The 14,352-nt window shown below is 45.7% G+C and overlaps 1 protein-coding gene across 1 annotated transcript in view; it reads left to right on the forward strand.

Moving 5' to 3' along the window:
* The window catches only part of LOC310993737 (microtubule-actin cross-linking factor 1-like), a 207,296-nt gene extending 198,462 nt beyond the window's left edge, over nucleotides 1-8,834 (forward strand). Inside the window, exons 98-101 of the mRNA XM_083982185.1 lie at nucleotides 124-341; nucleotides 3,256-3,378; nucleotides 4,628-4,736; nucleotides 6,170-8,834. Of these exons, the coding sequence (XP_083838311.1) occupies nucleotides 124-341; nucleotides 3,256-3,378; nucleotides 4,628-4,736; nucleotides 6,170-6,411 (692 nt within the window). The 3' untranslated portion in view covers nucleotides 6,412-8,834. The remainder of the gene's footprint in view (nucleotides 1-123; nucleotides 342-3,255; nucleotides 3,379-4,627; nucleotides 4,737-6,169) is intronic.
* The last annotated feature ends 5,518 nt before the right edge of the window (nucleotides 8,835-14,352 follow it).

Raw genomic sequence — 14,352 nt, forward strand, 5'->3', positions numbered from 1 at the left:
AAGCCCTCCACCTCCACCTCCTACCCCCTCCTCCTCCCCCTCCCTGCCCCTCCCCCCTCCCCTCCTCCTCAGCAGCTCATTGGTTCTCCTGTGTGTCCTGTCTTCCTGTTTCCTGTCCCTCAGCGCGCGGCCGCACCAACCTGGAGCTGCGGGAGAAGTTCATCCTTCCCGAGGGAGCGTCGCAGGGTCTCGCCGCGTTCCGCTCCCGAGGACGGCGCTCCAAGCCGGGCTCCCGGAACGCCTCGCCCACCCGCTCCTCCTCCTCCGCCTCCCACAGCGGCGCCTCGCTGCCCTCCGCGCCCTCGGCCCCCGCCACGCCCACGGCCTCGGCATCGTCCAGGGTGAGAACCAGCATTTATCTCACACACACACACACACACACACACACACACACCTGAGCTTCCATCTTTGCACACACACTCAATAACATTCATCCTCTGTTGTGTGTCAGAGATCCTCACGCTCATGTTGTTTGTGATGTTTTCATGTGTCATCACTGTTGTCTGGTTACTGTTAGGGGTGTAACGATTCTATAAAAAATAAAAAAAAAAACGATTCGATTCCATTTCACGATTCATGGTTGCCGATACGATTAAAGGACGATCTTGGTTCATTGATCTTGGTTCATTTAGAACAGGGGTCTCCAACCTTTTTTCCTCTGAGAGCTACTTTTACAAAATGAAAATGGCCGAGAGCTACTCATGTTTTGTAACATTAATTCTTAACGTTTGTAAAACAAAACTGTGTTTCCCACTCTTCATGAAAATAGTAGATTATGTTTTAAGCCTCTAATGTCAATTATTGTCTCCCTTTCCTCTGTGTGCCGCCCGCTAGCGTCGCTTTGGTTGTGAGCACACATGACGCACATACACATTACATCTGAACGGCCCTATGCGTGCACACGCTTCAACCAAGGCGGCGCCATAGGCAGGGAAAATCCTGGATATCGGTGCAGGTTTGCCGAGTGACCAATCAAGTTTTCAAATGTTGCTATTAATCCTCGGGAGCTACTGGGAAAGGCGCCGCGAGCTACCGGTAGCTCACGAGCGACGTGTTGGAGACCCCTGATTTAGAACGACACGATACGATACGAGTCAGTGACTTGAAATCGATTCATTCTCCATCGTGCGGTACGTCTTCACGTTCACGCGCTCTCTACATAAGTGTCGGTCGACGTACAGTGTGGGGTAAGATAGAAATAAAACAGAGCAGAGCGCACCTTATCATGTTGCTCATTTAGTGTCATATTAAAGGGATAGTTGTTTTCGAGGTAAATGCAGAGACTGCTTGATGAAAAACTGTCCCTGAAGGCAACGTGCATCAGCGGTTTTACATGAATTTCCCTCTAAAACAACTCTGTGTGGTAACGTTGTGTTATTATCTCATAGCGTGGTGAATGTGCAGCTCACAACTTGTCCACCAGAGCGTTGTGGAGATGTTGGATTGTGTATTTGATGAGTTTGATGAGGGAAACCAAGAAATCCCATAATGAGCCTCCGTAGCGTAGCTCTGAGCAGCTCACGGCTCTGCTCCACCGTTCTAAAAACAGCTTGCACCGACAATTAAAGGTAACGAACCTACTGCTATGACTATAGGGATTATAGCAATGGGCCAATTTGCCATCTATCCCTTTAAGACCGGTGCGTCAGTGCCAGTGGACCGTCGTGGGTCAGATATTTGGCCGCCTATGGCTGTTTTAATGTGTCTTTATCATTAAAAGTGCTAAAAAAGAAACACATCCACATAAAGTTTGCCATCCTTAAATCTAATGTGCAATTTCTTAGTATCGATACAAGCGATTGTTTACCATTTAAAACGATTTTAGATCGATATATGTCGCCCGGAAGGCCAACTTGCCGAGTACAGATCGATGCAGTTGGATCGTAGGAATATAAATCGATGCATCAATGTAATAGATGAATCGTTACACCCCTAGTTACTGTAGTAGAGTGTGTGTGTGTGTGTGTGTGTGTGTGTGTGTGTGTGTGTGTGTGTGTGTGTGTGTGTGTGTGTGTGTGTGTGTGTGTGTGTGTGTGTGTGTGTGTGTGTGTGTGTGTGTGTGTGTGTGTGTGTGTGTGTGTGTGTGAGATAGAGCTGCATGTGTGTGTTTTTATGAGTTAATGTTCCACATTGTTCAGTTGTTGTCTCCTCTTGTTGTTGTTGCTATTGTTGTTGTCAGAAATCACCACATCCTTTAACTGTGATTTTTTTTTCTTTCTTTTCTTTTTGTTTTGTTTCTTTTGTTTTTTTCTTTCATCTTCTCACCTCCTCCCTCGTTCCTGTCGTTCACTCCTCCTGCTGCTGCTGCTGCTCTAACCCGGCTTCAACAACCTGTGTGTGCAAAAAAATGCAAAAAAATGCAAAAAAAAATGCAAAAAAAAAACGACAATCCGCTCTCACACAAACACACACTGCGCTCCTCCTCCTCCTCCCTCCCTCCCTCCTTCCCTCCATAACTCCTCCCCCTCCCTCCCTCCCTCACTTCATTCCCTTCTCTCCTTCGCTGCTTCGCTCTCCTCCTTCTCCTCCTCCCTCCCTTCCTTCCTCCCTCTCTCCCTCCCTTCCTTCCTCCCTCCCTTCCTCCCTTCCTTCCTTCCTTCCTCCCTCCCTTCCTTCCTCCCTTCTCTCCTTCGCTGCTTCGCTCTCCTCCTCCTCCTCCCTCCTTCCCTTCCTCCCTTCCTTCCTTCCTTCCTTCCTTCCTCCCTTCCTTCCTTCCTTCCTTCCTTCCCTTCCTTCCTTCCTCCCTTCCTTCCTTCCTCCCTCCCTTGCTTCCTCCCTTCCTTCCTTCCTTCCTTCCTTCCTTCCTTCCTTCCCTTCCTTCCTTCCTTCCTTCCCCCCTTCCTTCCTTCCCTTCCTCCCTTCCTTCCTTCCTTCCCTCCCTCCCTCCCTCCCTTCCTTCCTTCCTTCCTTCTTCCTTCCTTCCTTCCTTCCTTCCTTCCTTCCTTCCTTCCTTCCTTCCTTCCCTCCCTCCCTCCCTCCCTCCCTCCCTTCCTTCCTTCCTTCTTCCTTCCTTCCTTCCTTCCTTCCTCCCTCCCTTCTTCCCTTCCTTCCTTCCTTCCTCCCTTCCTCCCTTCCTCCTTCCTTCCTTCCTTCCTCCCTCCCTTCCTTCCTTCCTTCCTTCCTTCCTTCCTTCCTTTCCTTCCCTCCCTCCCTCCCTTCCTCCCTCCTTTCCTTCCTTCCTTCCTTCCTTCCTTCCTTCCTCCCTCCCTTCCTTCCTTCCTTCCTTCCTTCCTTCCCTTCCTTCCTTCCCTCCAGTCCTCCCACACTCACTCTCGTGACTATGCCAAGCCGTGGCTGGCTCACAGTAAAACTCCGACGCCAACCAAGTGCCACTGCTGCCCCGACCTCGGTCACAGCCACTCCGCTCCCGGGCTCGAGGTAACTCACTCAACTACCCCACCTTCACCCTACCCACCCACCTACCCACCTACCCCCCCTCACCCACCAAACCACCCCCCACCCCCCCTACTGAACGCGCTAATGCACTAACGCACACACCAACAACACTGGCGTCTCAGGTTTTTTACTGCTGTTGTTGTCGTTGTCGTTGTGTGTTTTGACTCGGTCGTCCCGTTCTCCTGAAGGTCGTGAACGCCTCACGAAGCTTTGACCTTTGAGAGGAGGAGACGTGACGCGATCGAGCTCAAAGCTGCTGAATGTTTGTTTGATGATGATTATTGATTGATTATTGATAGGGAATAAAATTAAAATATTCACGTGGTGGGAAAATCTGAAAAGTTGTTTTCACGCACAAATCACATCAAGTTTGAGCTTCAAGAAACTTTTCAGATTTAAATTTTCATCGGTTTTGTCTCAATGTAGAGATAAAACAACTTGATTGATTAATCGATTCATAAACTACTTTGATAATTGATTATTTGTTTGTCTTTTTTTTCTAGCAGACAAACCAATTATTCATTTTTAATGTTTTTATTTGTCTAATCTGTTTTGTTGTGTTAACAATGTGAAGATTGAACCCTGGACCCCTGTTTTACAGAATAATCGATTAATCAATAATGAAAATAATCAATAGTTGAAGCTGCTGCTGCTTTTAGTTTTTGTTGTTAAAGGGATAGTAGCATTTTTTAAAAGTGGGGTTGTATGATCTCCAAATAGCCCCTAAGTACTTTAGTTGCAGTAGAAGACTCTCTGCACTCCTCCCGTTAGCAACGCCAGCCCATAATAGCCCTGCCCAGAGATTTACAACATACAGTGTTGTGAACAGGCCCAAAGAAACGGCCTATTTTCACGGCCTAAAAGAGGTTTTACCTGAAAAAATAAATACACAGTTCCATTGTTCGCTATAATATAGGCTAATGTATGTTGTAAATCTCTGGGCAGGGCTATTATGGGCTGGCGTTGCTAACGGGAAGAGTGCAGAGAGTCTTCTACTGCAATTAAAGTACTTAGGGGCTATTTGTAGATCATACAACCCCACTTTAAAAAAAAATGCTACTATCCCTTTAAGTTATTTAATAGGATACAAAGCTTTGATTTGTAGTTTTCATTCAATCCTATGTGTTGTGTTTGTTTATTTGTCTGTTGTTGTCACGGTGACGTGTTTAGTTGTGACTTGTGTACATGTTGTTTCGTACATCGTACTAACGTTTCCTCTGTCGTCCTGCAGGGGGCGGCGTCCGGCTCCAAACTGAAGAGGCCGACCTTCCACTCGAGCCGAGGGTCGCTGACCGGAGAGAACGGGGGGACGACACACACCAGCAAACCAGGACGAAGCGGTGAGACGACGATGCCAGCGGCGGTGGCCATGTTGTTTACATTTACACTGTCAAACTTTTCTTAACGGGATACAGATTTTTATTTTTTCGTGTCTTGCCTCACTCCCGAGTCCATGACCAGCAGATAGACACCATCCTTTCGACTGTGCGTGCAGTAACAAGGGAGATAGAGCCGTATCGCCTGTAATTAGCTTAGCTCAAACGCTGGAAGTGTATGGGTAGTGTTAGCCTGCCTCCACCTAAAGTCGCTAATTAGCGAACTCTGTAAATATATCACTTTATCCACATTTCAAACATGTTTAGGTGAGAAAGTAGCCGTTTAGATCAGCAGTGTGTCGTTAATTTGTCTAAATACCAGCTGTTTACAATTTTGTTCGGACGAATTCGGCGCTACTCAAGCTAGCCGTTGTGACCAACGCACTTCCGGTTACTTTCACAAAATAAAACACCCGTTGCCCTTTACATACAGAAAACCATGATGATAGAATTTGTGCTTTTACTTTGAAATAGGAAGCTAACCTACCCTCGATGTAGCTAGCTTGAACCAAAATAAAGTGTCTTAGCTTGAACCCTCCGTTTTGACCAATCTCGTCCCGTTAGCGGCATTTGACCGCTCAAGATGCCTTACCGGAGAGTTTTGTCAGCTCTGAGACGAAGATCGGCCCGCCGGTTTCCGTTTAGAGTTGCTGAAGAGTTTCTCTGATGACTTTAGGTGGAGGCAGGCTAACACTACCCATACACTTCCAGGGTTTGAGCTAAGCTAATTAGCGACTTTAGGTGGAGGCAGGCTAAAACTACCCATACACTTCCAGTGTTTGAGCTAAGCTAATTAGCGACTTTAGGTGGAGGCAGGCTAACACTACCCATACACTTCCAGGGTTTGAGCTAAGCTAATTAGCGACTTTAGGTGGAGGCAGGCTAAAACTACCCATACACTTCCAGTGTTTGAGCTAAGCTAATTAGCGACTTTAGGTGGAGGCAGGCTAACACTACCCATACACTTCCAGCGTTTGAGCTAAGCTAATTAGCGACTTTAGGTGGAGGCAGGCTAACACTACCCATACACTTCCAGCGTTTGAGCTAAGCTAATTACAGGCGATACGGCTCTATCTCCCTTGTTACTGCACGCACAGTCGAAAGGATGGTGTCTATCTGCTGGTCATGGACTCAGGAGTGAGGCAAGACACGAAAAAAAAAATGTTGGCGTATCCCTTTAAGCGAATCGCCCTCGACAGCCAAGCTAGCAGCTCTGAAGCATCTGAGGCGTCACTGAAGGCTTTGTTTTAGCATTTAGTAGTTTAATTTAATAATATTATATAAAATGTATATAAATAATAACATATTAATAATAATATATAACTATAATAATAATAATATAAATTTAATAATTCTATTAGCATTCTAACATTTTCCTCTGTTTCCGTCTCGGTCAGATCCAAAGCGAGGGGCCAGCGGTCCCGCCAGTCGCGCCGGCAGCCGGGCGGGCAGCAGGGCGAGCAGTCGCCGTGGCAGCGACGCCTCGGACGCCTCGGAGCTGCAGGACGCCCGCTCCGTCTGCTCGGACGCCTCGGACACGCCGAGACGACCCGGCAGCGGCGCCAAACCCTCCAAGATCCCGACCATCTCCAAGAAGGCCCCGGGCCCCAAGACGCCGGGCGCCACCGGCAAGAAATAACAACAGAGAGAAAGAAGAAAGAGACGGAAAAAAAACTTAAAACAGGAAGCGAGTGGAGCGATGCGGCTGCTGTCGGCGGCCATCTTGGATGTACCAGCTCCTCTGAACCAGAACGTCCATCCAGTTCGTGCACTAAAGACAGATGAGAACCAGGAGGAGGAGGAGGAGAACACAACACAAGAGGAGAGCCGAGGGGTCGGGGGTCAAACTGACTGACTTCCCCTTTAAGAAGCGACCCCCCCCCACCCCCCACTCCTCCTCCTCCCTTCATCCCCTCCTCCTCTCCTCCTTCCTCCCACTCCCCTACTTTGCCTTCCAGTCTCCTGCAGAGAGGAACCAAACAAAACAACGGACTTGACGTGATGCTGCCTTACTTTGTGTTACACACTTCTGTCCCGATCAGACAGAGCGACACACACTGAAACACACACACACACACACACAGACACACAAAGACACGCACACACAAACACACATACATGTCTTTAAACTGCTTTATACCACACTGACATACACACATTTTAAGCTCAGAGGCGGTGTAGTGTTGTGTAGTGTTGTGTAGTGTTGTGTTGTAGGGAGGGAGTGGGACACACCACCCACCACCAGCCATCACCACGACGACGGCTACACACACACAAAAAAAAAAAAGCTCAGATGACATTCAGGAAAAAAAAAGAAAAGAAAGAAAGAAAGAAAAGAATTGTGGGTAATTATTTTGGCTTGTGGGTCAGATGCCTCAACGATGAGTTAAAAAAGAAAATATGCAACGAAAAAGCGTCACCTCAGCAGATCTGCAGCCGCCGACACCACGTGTGGAGAGAGAGCACACACACACACACACACACACACACACACACACACACACTCTCTCACACGCACGCACACACACCGGCTGACCTCAGACTCAGAGGGTCGGTGGCGGTGACGGTGACGGCGGCGGGCAAACACTCACACACACAAACACCACAGAGCCGACTCCTCCCGACCGCTGGAACGTGAAGATCGGCCTCGTCGTGGGTGCTGCTTTTCAGCGGGGGAGGGGGGACGTGGAGGGGGTGTAACATCGAAACGACCCGACACACACACACACACACACACACACACACACATATACACACATATACAGAGGGAGGACGGACTACTTTTCCTGGCAACAGACACACAACTAACAGCACATAAGTGACACCTGTGTAACTTCACCTGATGATGTTGAACCAGCTGCACTAACTGTCTCCTCCTCTGCAGCTCCAGCTTCACACACACATCCATACAAACATATACACATACATATACATACACACACACATGGCGGTGTGTATCATGTGTGTCTTTGTCAAAGGAAATAATAGAGGTCATTGACTTGAGTCACTGTATGCAAAAATTTTACTTTGCGAATGTTTCTTTTTTTGTTTTTCTTTCTCTCTCTCCTCCTCCTCGTCGTCGTCGTGGTTAATTTATAATCCAGTTGTATTTTTGTTTATTTAGCTTGAGAGAAGAAAAGAAAAAAAACTTATTTATTTTTCAGTTTCATGTCATATCAGCATCAACGAAGAGAGAGAGAGAGAGAGAGAGCGCGAGAGAGGGAGAGAAAACGACTGACTTAGTATTATGGTTAAAAAGACGTTTGTGAATTTTTCTTTTTTTTTGTACCGAGGTCGTGTCGTGTTCACTCTCCTCCGCTCTCTGACTTTATTTGTGTGTAAAGTGTGTTTCTACTTCATTGTAACATTGTGACATCATTCACTAGGTCTGATTCTAGTGGCAGCCTTCTCTCTTTCACTTCCTGTTTTGTTTTTTTTGTTTTGTTTTATTATTTTCTTATGTTGCTAATGACGATAATTCCCAGACCATGACCAAAGGGGTTTGCCCTTCATGTGTAGAGAGAGAACTACAAATATGAATGACAGGAGTTCCCCGGGATGGGGGGGAGTAGGAGGAGCGAACCAATGAGAGCGGAGGATTCCTCCCTCATGTCCCGCCCCCTCCCCCCCCTCGGCGTGCCTCTCCTCCTCCTCCTCCTTCTTCTTCATCTTCTAGGCTTTTTTCAAATGTCCCGTCATCACCGGCGACGGGGCCGAGGTGTCTCTCTCTGTGTGTGTCGTCTTGACAGATGAAGTTTATTATTAAAAAAAAACTCAAGACAAAGACACGACAGTGAGACAGAAGAAGACGTCACATCTAAAGGTGATTTTTATTTATTTATTGTCTCTCTGAGGAGGAGGAGGAGGAGGAGGACGAGGAGGAGGAGGAGGAAGGAGACGAGTCCACCACCTTTTGATGCTGTGTAACTCTTAGTGTGATGACGACAACATGGAGGGAGGGGCGCGGGTGTTACCTAGGAGTCAATTGTGTAAAAGTTAAACAAAAAAAACTAAAATTATAAACTTTTTTTGTTCTGTTTTTGTATTAAAAAATATGCTTGCAGTAAAAAACGACTTTTGTCTTTGTTCTCTTCTTTATTACTTTTTTTTTTTTTTAATCTCAACCTCAAGTCATTTTTTCTTCAGGTTTTTATAGCGAAAGTATTTTTAAAACTATTTTACACTTATGAGCTTTTATAGTGTAGATGCATCTTTTTTTGGTAAAGTGTGAAAGTTTTGCAGTTTTTTCTTTGATTATCTGCAGAAGTAAGATAATGTACCACTTTATTACAGGAACAGGAGGGTTGCATTCATTTTAGATTTAAAAAAAGATGATTATTTAGTTTAATTCTGAGATAATTGTCTTCTTCGCATCATTACCTCACATTGTTTAGCCTATATGTTTTATTTCCTGGTGTTTGTCTCTTGAGTTCATATAAAGTATCTTTGCTGAGTTTCAGTTTATAGTAAGACTGTTCACTATGGTGGCCTTGAAGGCTCAACTCACTGCAGCCTTGCAGAAACTGACTTAATCAGTTTGATGCAAAAACTCAGAATACAACAGGAAGTGTTTCTGGAGGACATAATGAAGTGAGGGGCCAGACTAAAGGCTAATGCTAAGCTAACAGTCCATGTAATCAATAACATGTCATATTGATGTTGTAATAAACCAAACAAACTCAGCTTATTGTCAAACCCACTAACAGGAAGCTGTCTGCACAACTTCTAAAGTCAAGAAGAAAAAATAAATTCAATTTATTGTGTCCTCAGACCAGTCCCTCTCTTTATTTATCGTGTCCCCAGAAACGCTGCTGGTGAAGTTGTTTTCAGAGTTTGTAACAGGTTTGTGTTTTCTCTTCAGCTGTAGTGAGCTGAGTTGAGCCTTCAGAGCCACCGTAGCTCTCTGTCAAAGTGAGTTGTGTCCGTTTTCTTCATATCTTTTTTGTGTCTGTTCCAGTTGTTTCTCTCTGTCCTCATGTTCATGCTGTGAATTAATGTGCTGTAGCTACACATGTTGGACATATGAAGTTGGCGCTCAGTGTGTGTGTACGTGTGTGTGTGTGTGTGTGTGTGTGTGTGTGTGTGTGTGTGTGTGTGTGTGTGTGTGTGTGTGTGTGTGTGTGTGTGTGTGTGTGTGTGTGCATGCCATCAAACACACACACACACGGCTGACAGCAGACCACAGGCTCAAAGCGACCGGACATTTCTAGGTAATTATGTTGTCAGAGATAAGGACACGCCCGCCTGGATCTTCACTTCATTGGACCCACACACACACACACACACACACACTGGTGGAGGCTGAAAGTCATTTTAATAATTAGAAATCTCTCTCTCTCTCTCTCTCTCTCTCTCTCTCTCTCTCTCTCTCTCTCTGTTGGTTTTTCATCACTGTCTCAGTTTATGTGTCTGAGAGACACAGACGCAGGATTTGAAAATAACTTTGTCCTGTTTATTTGGTGGTTTCACCGGAGATGATGAGGTCTGAGTCCACCCTCTGCAGCTGTGTGTACACACTCTCTCTCACACACACACACATACACACACATACACACTCATTTTCTGTCCACTCTGGATCCATCTCCTCCCTACAGTCCATCTGTCATCTCGGCCTCTCGTTCTGATGACAGTCCTCGCTCTGTTCCACCACTTCTGTCTCCCAGGAATGTCATTTTTCATTTTTGTTGGGTTTATATGGTTTCAGGGCCACTCAGCTCCTTCTCCTCCTCCTTCTCTTATCCATTATCTCTCGCTCCCTCTTTCTTTCTCTCTCTTTCTTTGGACAAAAAAAAAACCTTCCGAAGTTGCAGATGTGCAGAGAAAAGAAAAACAAAAATGGGCAGAGCGTTAATTCCTGGCATTTGGGACTCGCCCTTTCGGCCAGGACAGAATGAACCGTGGTCACTCTGGTTTGGTCAGTGTTATTCATGCCTTTCAAAGTGACCACAAGTACCAGGCTGCTTTGAAGAAAAGAGTACACAAACACGAGCTGGCACCGGCCTCGGCCTCACTACTATATTTGAGTCATTTCTTCCCTCCAAATCCTTTTGGTTCAGACACACATATACAGCAGCGAGTGTGTGTGTGTGTGTGTTTGCGTTAGGTCTGTCTGCTGCAGGGCTCAGCTAATGATTGGCTCGACGGGGGGAAACTGTGTTACAGCTTCACAGGTTCAACAGCTGAAGGTTTGAGCCTGATTCAGTTTGAAGTGTCAAAATTTGATGTTTTTCCGTTTTTGTTGAATTCTTCCGAAACTCTGAGACTTTACAACTTTGGCAAAAGAAAAAAAAAAAGTTCATCTGAACTGACAAATGAGCCACAGTACAGAGTCAGACAGGTGACGGATGATATTTACACACCAGTAAACTAACACTCAACTTGTTTTAACCATCCTAAAACAACTGGTAGCAGCACCACAGTCTGGTACTGTAGCTCTGAGTTTTAAAGGGATAGTTCTACATTTTGGCAAATTGTCCCATTGCCATAATCCCTATAGTCATAGCAGTAGGTTCGTTACCTTTAATTGTCGGTGCAAGCTGTTTTTAGAACGGCGGAGCAGAACCGTGAGCTGCTCAGAGCTACGCTACGGAGGCTCATGGGATTTCTTGGTTTCCCTCCATCAAACTCATCAAATACACAATCCAACAACTCCACAACGCTCTGGTGGACAAATTGTGAGCTGCACATTCACCACGCTATGAGATAATAACACAACGTTACCACACAGAGTTGTTTTAGAGGGAAATTCATGCAAAACCGCTGATGCGCGTTGTCTTCAGGGACAGTTTTTCATCAAGCAGTCTCTGTATTTCTCTCTAAAACGACTCTTTCTTGTTCTGTTATTATCTTGATTGTGTATTTAATGAGTTTGATGAGGGAAACCAAGAAATCCCATTAGCTTCCATAGCGTAGCTCTGAGCAGCTCACGGCTCTGCTCCAACAAATGACAAATAAAGGTAACGGTAACGAACCTACTCCTAAAACTATAGGGATTATGGCAATGGGCTAATTTGCCAAAATGTTGAACTATTCCCTGTTTTTGTCTTTTTATTTTTTGGTCAACTACTGATGGATCCTTCTGTGAGGAGAGGAGTTTGATCAGGTCCTTTCTGCTGTGAACAACTCAGATCAGCCACCTCTTGACACTTTGATGGACGGAGAGTTTTTGAAGATCCTACAGACATCAGGCTTTTTAATTCTGCTGCAAATGATAGATGATCTGCCAGATGAATTAATTTTCCTTTGGGGATAATAAAGTCATTTGTATTTGTATTCGTATTAAACCAAAAAGCCTCTTTTTTTCCATTAACCTTCATTCAACTCCAGGAAAAAAAGAAAAAAAGCTCTTAAAGCAGAAGTAAGCGGAATATTTGTGTTAATATAAGTCTTAAATAGTTATATCTTCCGACAGCAATCACTTACATAGAGTGTTTGGTCTGAAACACGGGTCTGTCAGTCACTCTGCTCTGCTCTGAGCCGAGGAGAAAACTTTTCTCGTATCCTACAATTTTTATCCAATGAGGAGAGAGAACGGCATGCAGGGCTGTGTGTGCAGCCAAGGGACGCCGTGAATGTGGTGACGTCGGGACGAGGACTGTTATGGTGCGTTCAAGGCAGCCCGTAACTCGTGTTTTTCCGACCTGTGAAGTGGTACCAGTTCAATCTGGTACGAGTTCACCGGTCAGAAGTTACGAGTGGCCGTTATAGTGACTTTCACAGGTAAAACAGGTCAGAAAAACACGAGTGGGTTGCCTGGAACGCTACAAAGTCGTAAGTTGTGACTTGAAGCTGTAATTTACGGTTTCAAAAGCCTGCCTGGAACGCAGCATTAGCCAAAACGACCGGATCACTCACTTCTGCTTTAACTCTTGATGTAAAAAGTTTCACAGAGATATAGGCTGATCAAAATCTAATGGGAGCTATATAGAAGGTCACACTCCTGTTATCTCATCAGCATCTCCTGCATCGTTGAGTAACCATGACAACGACAGGATTCCTGCCCTTTGATTGAAGTATCATTCGATGTGTTGATCAACGCATCGACCTGATTGTCTACACAGTTTACAGCACGAGAGGTTGAATCTGATTCACAAAGTCATTACGATGAGGAAACAAGCTTTGATATAATTAATTAATTATAATTAATTTAACCTTCTATTAATTAACCCCTTGAGATCAGGTTATCTTTGACCAGGCCAGGAGGCGACAGCAAAGATGATAAATGAACAGTATTAAGATTAATTTACAAACAGTAGGCTAAGTAAAGAGCAAAAGACAAATAGATAAACACAGACAATGTCCAGTGGTCTCTCTTATCTGGAGATAACAGAATAGTTTGACCCTCCTCAGCTTCTGTAAAAACCCGGAGAGAAAATCTTTTTAAAGGTTCATTTACACTGGATGTTCTCACCGTTCTGTAGTGACTCATCATGTTGAACCTCTACAATCATCGTTTCTCCTCCTATTGTTTCCAGATATTCAACTTTTACTCTGTATTATTATTTCTTCCTCCCCTGCGGCTCCACACACACACACACACACACACACACACACACACACACACACACACACACACAGAGTGAAGACACACTGAGATCCTGTGAAACCTTCACACCGGCTCCTTTTTTTTTTTTTTCCTCCTGAGCGTTTTTTAATTTAACGAGGCATCAGGCCACTTGACTTGTTTCCCGCCAAACCGCCCGAGAGACTCGACGCAGCAGAGAAGCTATGAAAGGAAGCAGTCATGAGAAGATGAAAAGATAGATGGGTGGAGGTAAAGAGAGGGAGAGATGAGGTCTCCCAGAGAGACCGCCGGGAGCGAGGGAGCGAGGGAGGGAGGGAGGGAGGGAGGGAGGGAGGGAGGGAGGGAAGGAGGGAAGGAGGGGTGATGATGAGATGAGAGCAGGAGGGAGAAGTTTAAAGACTTGAAAGAGGAGGAGGAAGAGGAGGAGGAGGAGGGAAGGAAACTCCCTCCTGGTTTTGAGCAACTGTTGCTCAGTGAAAGCTTCATACAGGAACACACACACGCACACATACAGACACACACTAACTAACACGCACACACTTTCTTCTCTGAGCTGCTGCAGCTGAGCTGAGCTGAGTTGTGCGTCTGGAGGATTTTACAACCAGGAAACAATTTCCTTTCACTTATCATCATCGTTTTTATAAATTGGATTAAAACATCTGGAGCCCCGGAGGACGGACCGAGCGTACGTGTGTGTGTGTGCATGTGTGTGTATATGTGTGTGTATGTGTGTGTGTGTGTGTGTGTGGGAGGAGGTTGAGGTTGTGGATGGATGAATAAGAAGTGAAGTGAGGGATGACTCTGGATTAAAAGCTTCCAGCCGTGAGTGTGTTTGGACGAGGTGTGAGCGTCGTTCCTCGTCCGTGAAGGAAAACCTGGCGTGGCGACCCAGATGTGACCTCTGACCTCTGACCTCTGACCTTTGACCTCTGCAGCACCTGACGTTGCTCGTTTCTTGTCGTTTTCCATCGTCCATCAGAGATCAAGACTTCAGAAGACGGAGTGTATTCACAACACACACAGAGAGAGACAGAGAGAAGCCGTGTCATTATGTCC

The sequence above is a fragment of the Trachurus trachurus genome, assembly GCF_905171665.1.
Source record: "Trachurus trachurus genome assembly, chromosome: 11".
NCBI lineage: Eukaryota > Metazoa > Chordata > Actinopteri > Carangiformes > Carangidae > Trachurus > Trachurus trachurus.